We start from the raw sequence: 10,143 nt of genomic DNA on the forward strand, positions 1-10,143 counted from the left end.
CCTAGGGTTAGGCGACATGGGGCCTGTGCCTAAGGGGTCGGGCGACATGGAGCCTACGCCCTTGGGGTCGGTTGAGGCGAGACCCATGCCTTAGCCGTTGGATGAAGCGGGGCCTACGCACCTGGGGGCCGGTTGAAGCGTAGTCGCGCACTTGATTGCTCGGGCGAATCAGTGTTGATAACCATTAGCTCCTCCTATTTAGGTACCCTAATTTTGGTCCCCAACACCAATCTTACTGGATAGGTGACAGACGGTACTAGTAGGGGTGAGGCGATAGGTGCATGCGATGGTGGGGGCATGTAGATGACAGTGGATGCGATCACATGGAGCGAAATTAAAGGCTCATCGGAGTTACTTGATCTTGCGCTGACTTTCGTGCTAGCCGGTCTTAGCAGCGAGGCCATATTGGCCCTATGCGCCACTACCAAAGCCATCATCGCGGCCGCCCTGTGCACCAGCAACACCATTGTTGCCGTTGTCGCTCGACCCTAAAGTCATGCCATCCACAACCCACGCCACCACAACTATGACTTGCCCTAGTCAGTCCCGTGTGCACTTTGCCTCGTCGTTGCCGCTTATTGCCCTCTGTGCTCCACAACCACGCCCACAGTCATCGTCGCCACCCAACGTTAAGTCAGACACCGTCCAGCCTAGCTCATTGTCCGTGAGCAGTAATGAGCTCCAAAGCGTAGCCACTCATTGGTGCTCGCTGCCCATAAAAAAGATGATAGTTTTGGAGTAAAAACCATAGGGAAGTTCATAAATATTCATCCATGTTATGGCTAGGCCATTTTGCACATAATCCCCCTCAATATATTGTGGTAAATAATCCAATCCTATCTTAGCCCCGACTTATCAGGTCTCACAAGTCAGGTCGATGACAACAAGTACTCAACGTGCCACATCGGTACGTGGACATGGACCTAGACCCGTTTTGATAACTAACGAGACCTAAACATAGGCTGAGGGGTGAAAAGATACAATCTCATAGTATGAAGACCGGCGTAAAACAACTCGACAAGTTTAAGGGCCAAAACGACACAAATTATGAGTATGAGAACCAAAATGACATACTAAGATAAATTTGAGGACTGACGACTATTTTTTATATTATCCTCACCAACAATTGGACCTTAGGTCCAGATGTCGCTTTAAGGGCCTGTTTGGTTTTTTAGGCCAAATTTTAGTCCCTGTCCCATTGGATGTTTGGACACATGCATAGAGTATTAAATATAGACTAAAAAATAACTAATTACACAGATTACGACTAATTTGCGAGACGATTTTTTAAGCCTAATTAGTCTATGATTTGATAACGTGGTGCTACAGTAAATATGTGCTAATGACGGGTTAATTAGGCTTAATAAATTCGTCTCATAAATTAGTCTCCATCTGTGTAATTAGTTTTATAATTAACTCATGTTTATTCCTCCTAATTAGCATCTGAACGTCCGATGTGACATGGACTAAAATTTAATCCGTGAAACCAAACACCCCTAAGTTTAAAACTCTTAGTATGTGTTTTTTTCTATGTTTTGTTTAGTTATTCCTGTGTTTTGTTTTGCATTCTTATTACGCTAACGTGCATTCTTTATTGGGATCGGCTGGCACTGGTAACTTTTCGAAAACTCAATAAAAGTTCTTTTATGCACCTGGTTTCAAATAGAGACCCAACACGTTTTGACCACTTTGCTTAGTGCTCGATCCCATTGATATGATATTCTGGATTCGCCCCTGATAATGTGGAGTTGCATTCAAAAGCACATGCGAACCAAAAGGTGAACCCTACGTGTAACCAAAACTGTGCCTTTTCTCTACCACCGAAACATTCATAACTATTTCGTCCACAGATACGACACCAAAGCCGCTCCATGCGATCATATCAGGAAGGCAACGCGCACTCACTCCATGCGATCAGCTTAATCCCCATAACAGCCGCAGCAAATCAAGAAGGCAAAAAATCAATTCCCGTAATAATTGTGATCAATTCCGCGATCACCCCACGCCGCCAATCACGAGAGACCACGCCGTCACCATCCGCTGAAATTGATTTTAATCCAAACTTATGATGCGACAATTGTAGACATGAAGCGATGCAATAATTAAAGTTGATGTTTTAGTTTTGCATTCAAATTTAGAGTTATATTTTAACTATCTATCTTTCGTTAAGACTTATATAATATTGATTGAAACATTATGATTGCGGTATCTATTTTAGATAACAGTATAACACACGCTCATACATATGTTATCGTGGTATTATGTGTTTCAGTTGCAACGCACGGGCATTTACCTAGTTTGATAAAAAAAAAGCAAAAATGTGCCTTTAGGCCCGTTACTCCCCGACAGTGGGACACACACCGTGCTAACCTGAACACACGGCGGGCGGCGGGAGGTTCATCATCACCTACACGATGGCTCTCTCGTAAATAGTAGCGCCGAGCTCCATGCCCCTTCACCAATCCTCCTGCCGGAGTGCCGTCACTAAATATAAGAGCGACAGAGTCGGGCTCCTCTGCCTCCCGCGCGTCTCTCTCTCTCCCCGCGATCGCGAGCGGACGCACTGCCCTCCAAACCCGCACGGAAAACGGATCGAGCCGCGATGGACGAGTGGCGCTGCCGGAGGCACCCGCCGCTGCCCGGCGGCGGCGTGTGCCCGCACTGCCTCCGCGACCGCCTCCTCCGCCTGTGCCCCGACTGCGCCTGCCCGCGGCCCTGCGCCTGCTCACATTCCTGCGCGACGTCCCCTTCCTCCTCGTCCTCCGGCGCCAGCGCGCTCGGCCGGGTCCACAGCCTCATTGAGCGGGAGCACCGGGTCGCGCGCTCGCGCTCCGTCGCCGCGCACGGAGCCGTCGGAGTCGGCGGCGACCAGCGGCGGCCCAAGTCCGGGGTGTGGGGCTGGGTGTCGTTCCGGAAGCCGCCGCCACCGCCAGCCTCGGCCGCGGGGTGCAGGGACGTGGAGCAGGAGTACGACGACGCGGTGGCATTGGCGAGGTCGAGGTCGGTGTCAACGACAGCGGTGGCGGCGGCAGTCCCGGAGGTCAAGGGGGCGCCTAATAAGGCGGCACGGTGGGGGAGGCTCATCCCAGGGAAGATCAAGGCGCTGCGGAGCCGGAAGCCCCGCCCCGCCGGCGATTGGCGGGACAGCGTGAGATGAAAACCGATCGCGTTGTAGCTCGGGTCAGTTTGTTGTTCATTCCTCTATTTAGGTGGTGTTGGCTGATTGATCGAACGTGCGTGCAGCCGGTTGCGCTAATTTGCTGATTCAATCTGTTGTTTTGTATTCTTGTATTCTCAGTTTTTTTGGTACTGCTAATTACGATCACAGAAAATGTAAATATGTTAGTGGTTCCCAATTGTGCATTTCTCTGCTTATCACAACGAATTTTGATTTTTTTCGACCTTTTCGTTTGAGATATGATACGATCATATGAATGAATGTTATCATCATGAATCCTAAACGCACACACGGGACGCGAACCCATCTCTGACGCTTCAGTGGTTTGCGCCCGTGTCTCTGGGTCAGGGCAGATGCTTGTTGTCTTCCACTCCTAATCATGGATCCTGGCGCAGATGCTTGGTTCCCGTCGTCTGCGGCTTCGATCCACGACCACGGTCCGTCGATGCTCTGTGCGTCCCGTGCGGTGGCGAGAAAAATGTTTCAGTATCAGAGAGCGAAAGCGTTGGCATGCACGTCTGTCCGTTCGGACTTCGCAGGGCTTCGCGAGCCTTCCGTTTCGTATGCTTCTGCTTGTCACATCCGCTGCCCCGGCAGGACAGGACGGCACGTCGTACGCGTGGGTGGTCGGCCATTAGTGCATCTCCGATAGATGTGCTATCTTTGTCTGGAGCCAAATTTTAGAAATTTTGGAAAGAAATTGACCTCCAACAGTTTTGTATCTGGTGAGCTAAAATAAGAAGTGATGTATCCCATAATTCTCGCCAGCTAGAGATAGCACGCGGTGGCCGCTCGTTATTCTCATCCCCCGCGCGAATTCGTGCTCGTCCCTCTCGTTCGTGCGCGGGCGGATTGTTTCCGACCTCCTACGTGCGCCAGCGCGACATCTTCTTCCTTGCCCATTCGCGCGGCTGCCGCCGAACATCCCTTCACCTCCCCATCCGCGCGGCTCGCTTGGACGTTCCTTGCCCCGTGCGCCTCCAAACGACCCTTCCCTGGCAGCGCGACTCCCTCGGACGGTCCTTCCCCGTCGACGCAGCTATCTCGGACGACCCTTCCCTATTCCTCGTCATCCACGTTCATGCGCCTCTCAGGACATCCGTTCACAGTCGGCGCGGCAGCCAGCCGCCCCTTGGCCCCATCGCGTCCTGACTAACTCTGACCTCCATGTGCACGATCTTCGCAGCCATTGTTTTTGCACCGAGAAGCCAGGGGCCAACCGCATCTGTACCAAGCAGCTGCGTGGCCATTGGGCAATGGGCAATGGCCGGCCGCTGGTTGGCCTCGCCAACAAGCCCGTGTTGGCTATCAGCTGGCCGGAGATGCCACAGATTGGATGCCCCGCCGTGCGACGTTGCAACTTGCGAGCCCATTTGGTGGTGGACGAATATCGGGCGATCAAATCTTTGAAAGCCTGATGATGTGGCGGGTTTAAATATGGACAATGAAAAATTTACCTAAACTGTTGTAGCACTCTTCTTTTTAAGGTGGTTTTCTATTTTACAAAATGACTGAATCAAATGATTTAACATCTATTTTGAGCTCATCTCTTAGTGTCGACGGTTTGTACGGGGGAACGGGGAGGAAGCTTTTGACTCTGTAGGACGCGCGCACGAGTGGTACGGTTCCCGGTCGTGGGTGATTCGGTCTCAGCGCGTCAGCAGTGACCGCGATCAGGTCGGCACCACTGCGTGAGTTCTTCGTACCAGGACTAGTATACAATGCCAATGATGCCAGGGCGAGTATTCTTCAGGCCGTGTCCATTCGATGGCTGGTGGAGTCTGTGTCTTCTGTGTTGTTTCGCCCCCTGGGCAGCTGGCCCGTAGGGCAGGCACGCACGTTCGCTAAAAGAAAAATGGATTCTTTAGCATGGCATGTGGCCATATATAAATACTGGAGTACAAGAGAAAATGAGGAAATCAAATCAAAAAAAAAAAGAGAAAAGGAGGAAATAGGACCGAAAAGATAGGCCGTCACCAACGTGCTCTTTCCGTGCTCGTTACGCGGCACCAAAAAAACTAATTCGAAGAATTGACGAAATCAACAAATAAAACGAAGAGTTCTGTAGTATATAGTAGTCAAAGATTATTATCTAAAAAAAAATATAGTACTCAAAGATCAAAGATCGAAGATCATGGACCTCGCGGCAGCGAAGAAGCTGTGGACGGCTGGTCGGACTGGACAGGGGCGAGCGATACGCCACGCTTTGCCTCGTCGAAGAGAGAAGAAAACAGGCCCTTCCATGTGGGCGAGATAGCTGATAGCTGCTCATGTCATGTGCTTCGACAGCAAACTCGGCCAGTTTAGATCGTGGGCTACCTAAGTTTAGATGGTCCAAGTGGGCGACATCTTCCACTTAACTGGGCCGAATAGTAATAGGGCCTGCAGCAGTACGTCCCCCCCAAAACTGCCGCGTCTCGGCCAATTTGGATCGTGGGCTCGTGGCCGTAATTAAAATGGGCCTTATCGTAGACGTTGTCAATCAAACGCAAGAGCGCATTTTCGAAAGAAAAAAACCTTCTGGCCTGATGAAATTCCGTGTTGGCATGCATCTCAGTTCTCAGTACAGTGAAGAGCTGCTGAATTCAATTTAGTAAACCCCTTGGCCATTTTCGAAGCAAACCTTATATTTGTACTCAAAATCTTTAGCATGGAAGCAACGAAACCAGGCCAGAGCGCAGAGGCACAGCAGCTAGTTCACTTCAGCACGGCGAAACCACCGAATCCGGCGACGACGACCAGTGGAACGACGGACACCCAGATGACCCGCCTGCCCCAGCCGCGGCGGCGGTCCGGGTCCCCCGCGACCTAGAACCCCACGGCCACCTCGAGCCCCCCGAAGAGCGCGACGGCGGCGAGAACCGCGTAGTAGGCGCAGAGCAGCGCGGTGCCGCCGTGGAGGAACACGCCGCCGGCCGGCAGGGACCTGGAGGAGAGCGCGAGCGGCCTTGGCGGCGCCGCAGCCCACCAGGGCCCGCCGGAGCTTCTCGTCGTCGTGCCCGGCCGCCGCGGCGTCCGCCAGCTGCGCCGGCGCCGTGGCGGGCATGTGGACGCAGAACGAGTCCATGGGTCGTCGGGTGCCGGTGCCGGGAAGCTGAACTTCGGAGTGTCTCTGATATATATAGGGAGCACCGCCCGCCCGAGGCCCGAGCCGACGGGCACTCACGAGCCAGGCAGGAAGGCGTAGCCGGCCCGCCCGCCCGCCCGACGGCCCGAGGCCCGAGCGTGTAGCAGAGGAGAGAGGACGACTTTCTGCTTCGGGGCGTGATGTGACAGCGAGGGCCCCGAACCAGAGCGGGCGAGCCCGAGCCCGCTGGTGTAGTCGCAAAGGTGGGTGTTGACGAAGAAAACAATATTTAGCAGTTAATTCTCCTGTTTGTTTGGCTGATAAGTTATGGTTAAAAATACTGTTAGCTGATTTATTATGATAGAAAAATAATATTTGTTGGCTGAAAAAGTTGAGTCTTGTCACGCGACAAAACAATACTATGGCGTGACGAGACTCAACTTTTGAAAAATCATAACCCTTCAATATGATGTCGGATGAAGATAATTTTTATATGTAAATTGTAGGCTTTGATGAGATCTACAACTTTATAGTTTTATTTTTTTTTTCATTTTAGGACAATAAGATGCTCAAAAAAATAATATAAAATTTCAGCACCATAATAATCGCCTACTAACGCTTGCCGCATTAAAACACTAATATATTATATGTATGGAGTTAAATGAAAATACTTTTTATACCAAAGTTGTAGTTCTCAATGAGATCTACAACTTTGTAGTTTTGAGTTTTTTCATTTAAGGACGTTAAGATGCTCAAAAAAATAATATAAAATTTCGGCGTCTTCCGAAAATAGAAAACCGCTTTTGAAACCAGCCGATGACCAAATTTGTCCGGTTTTAATAGTTGGAGTGGAGTGTGTTTCTTAACCGGTTTCGAAGGTTGAAAATCAAACTTCGACATGAGTTGAGGGTTGAAAAGTGTACTTTAGCCGGTAAAAAATGAAGGGCTTTCGCTTCGTATGTATTACAGGTAGTCAGTAAATTGGGTTTGTGCCGATGCAGATCCATGACACTCGATAGTCTAGTGGGGAAATCTTATGCCGGGCCGCTCGGTCTGCACCGGCACCAGAGCGCCATCTCATCGGTCAGTTGATCCCCTCCAAAGCCCGTTCGTTCCCTTCCCTCTCGAATTTCAGAATTCATACAAAGATAACGGAACAAACGCATGCAATGTAAGTAACAGACCAAATTTATTTGAAATGGTCAACATGTTTGTACGCTCGCTATATATAATCACAACATGTAAATAAAGCACATTTCTCGTAGTCACGATGCCTATGCGGCAATTACATGGTACTCCGTACATACTCTAGTATTCAGTAACAAATATCGACATATACGGACAGCGTGGAACTATGCCATTGCCATTCAAACAAACCCAAGAGGCCAAGACAGTCTACGTTGCAAACTTGCAATATAGTCACTTCAAGACCGCGAACCGTCCGACCGCGGCCAGTAGGAGCAGCGGCAGGAGCGACGCCCAGAGCACCGCCACGCCCACCGCGCGCCGGCGGGGCAGAGGAGCAGGGTCGTCGTCGTCGTCGTGGGAGAGCCAGAGCCCCGTCCACGCCTCCGCCACACCGAGGAGGACAATGGCAGCCAAGACGCAGTAGTAGGCGCGGAACAACGGCCCGGACAGGAGGAACAGCCCCGCCGGGGCCCTGAACAGGATCAGGTACAGCGCCGCCGCGGCCTTACCAACGCCGCCGCCCACCAGGACCCGCCGCAGCTTCGCCACGTCGTGGGTTGCCTCCACCATGTCGGCCGCGGTGACGACCGCGTCGGCGCTAATGATGGTGTTGCCGCCGGCCTCGACGTCGAGAGGACCCATCTTATTCGGGCGATCTTGGCTTCGGAAGTGGGCCTGTGGGGGCTGAGCTGCGGTGTGCAGCGGGAGCTGGGTGCGGCGGGAGACAGGTGCAGGCAGGAAGGCTACCATTTTTTTATTGAAGGAAACGATCCCAGTGGAGCCCGGCGCTGACGTGGAGTCCTGGACGCTGGAAGCCCGGTGGAAATTTCCACGCGGAGGCCCGGAGGCAAAGGGGAATAGACTGGACTACGAGGAGGGAAAGGAAAATGAACTGGCATGCCAGTAGAGGGAAAGATAAACTAAACCCTTTGATCAAGGTTTATATTTCTATTTTTCAAGAGATTTTTTATATATGCAAGAAGAATCACAATCATTTTTTTTACAGAAGGAAGATAAACTGATGAGAGACCAACTTCAAAATGTCCTTTGTCCATACTCTATGTGCCATGAGTGATTGACACGTCTTGTAAAATGGTTTTGGCCCTGTTCGCTTGAACTTATCAGTCTTGGTATAGTATTTTTATCTCACAATAAATCAGCGAATAATACTTTCCAGCAAAACGAACAGGGCCTTTAATCTTTTGGTTTGCATAGCATGTTCATAATTATAGCTGAGGATGGCAAGAAACATGTTTTTGCCACGTGATCGTGTATGTCCATGGATGCGACATGGCGGGCGTCAATGCCTTCGGTCAACGGACCGTGCATGCTCGAACGAAGCCATGGGCGATCCACATCACTCATGTAGTAGAGGGTACAAGAACACATTGAGCAAAGGGAAAGGTGCAGTGTGAAGATGGTGTTGCCCAAGTTTAAACCGGGCATCAAGTTTAAGTTAAGTGGTGGCCTAGTGGCGGGACTGCTAAGCACTTGAAAGCGACTTGGGCTGAGGATGAGCCAGGACACTGCAATCATGGGTCATGACTACACCTATACTTTTCATCCATGTAACTCTTATTAAGATCCTATTTGCTTCTTCTTTGATCAATAAGCAGTGAATTTTCCACCATATTCATACTTCATAGTAGTATATGCTGAAGCAGCTCAAGTGAAAGCTTTGTTTAGGCCTTGTTTGGATGTACATGTATTCATCCTAATCCACTTGTGTTAGAAGTGAATTGGAGTGGAAATTAAACTATTTTCCATTCCAATACATATGGATTGAAGTGATACTCATACATCCAAACAAGGCTTTAACCATATTCAGATTTCAAAAGACTAATAACTTGGACACGGGATTAGAAAATTCCACCATTTTCCCACCCGCTGCTTGTAAATTCACAACGTAATCAGTCTCATCTGTCTCATAAGATACCAATCTGGTGCAATGAGTCCATTCCATTTTGGAATTCCCCTTCCAATCCATCCTAAACTAAAGAGTTGGACTAGAAAGCATACTTTATGCGATTTCTCTAAAGAAGCTAGTGAAGGGGGCAGTTCCGAGTCATGCAATTATTTCTTAGTTATTACCTTGAAAAGAAAGCAATAGCTATAGAAGAAGAGCATGCAATTATATAAATTGCAAAATAATGATAAACATGTCGTCAAAATCAAAGTGCTTGCTCAAGGGCTAAGTGACTAGCGCCAAGTCATGCTTGGAGAAATGCATGCACTGGTTGGTTTCTCACGTCCCATTTGGTACAACTCTACCTTAGTGGTGGAGTTTTTTTTTTCCTGAGTGGAACTAAAACTGTTTTGGTAAAATGTTTGATAAAACAACTTCCTTGGTAGATAAAAAATAGTGAAATATCCATAATGTCCTTGTCCTTTTCTTTTCCTCCTTTTTTCTTCTCTCCTTTCTTATCCATTATCCAGTTATCCACCTGTGAGTCCTCCTTGCCTCCGGCTTCCTACGTACCGAAGCCTCGGTGCCCCCTGTGCACCCATGACTTGGTGGCCCCATGCCTCGGTGGCTTCGCGGCTCTCCTACGGTGTCCAACGCCCCGGTGCCTCGCACACAGAGGGGCATTTCGAGGAAGTTCCGCATGCACGGTCGAGGAGTTGGGTGAAGCTACTTTTTTGGGCTTCCCAGATCCCATCTTGCTCTAGAGAGCAGAAATCGTGGGTGGAGCAGAGCGGCGACCTTTGG

The 10,143-nt window shown here is 49.9% G+C and overlaps 1 protein-coding gene and 1 pseudogene across 1 annotated transcript; one reads left to right on the forward strand and one right to left on the reverse strand.

The window, feature by feature from the left end:
• Positions 1-2,503: 2,503 nt before the first annotated feature.
• Positions 2,504-3,666, forward strand: LOC136498581 (uncharacterized). The gene is made up of 2 exons (XM_066494476.1): positions 2,504-3,180; positions 3,574-3,666. The coding sequence occupies exon 1, from the start codon at positions 2,603-2,605 to the stop codon at positions 3,155-3,157; it is 555 nt and encodes a 184-aa protein (XP_066350573.1). The 5' UTR covers positions 2,504-2,602; the 3' UTR covers positions 3,158-3,180; positions 3,574-3,666.
• A 2,209-nt stretch (positions 3,667-5,875) lies between these two features.
• LOC136498493 (uncharacterized) lies at positions 5,876-6,245 on the reverse strand (annotated as a pseudogene).
• Positions 6,246-10,143: the final 3,898 nt, after the last annotated feature.

Source organism: Miscanthus floridulus, chromosome 12, assembly GCF_019320115.1.
Source record: "Miscanthus floridulus cultivar M001 chromosome 12, ASM1932011v1, whole genome shotgun sequence".
NCBI classification, from domain to species: domain Eukaryota; kingdom Viridiplantae; phylum Streptophyta; class Magnoliopsida; order Poales; family Poaceae; genus Miscanthus; species Miscanthus floridulus.

Coding starts and splice junctions, on each gene's coding strand:
- LOC136498581 (XM_066494476.1), top strand. CDS start 2,603: ATGGACGAGTGGCGCTGCCGGAGGCACCCGCCGCTGCCCGGCGGCGGC.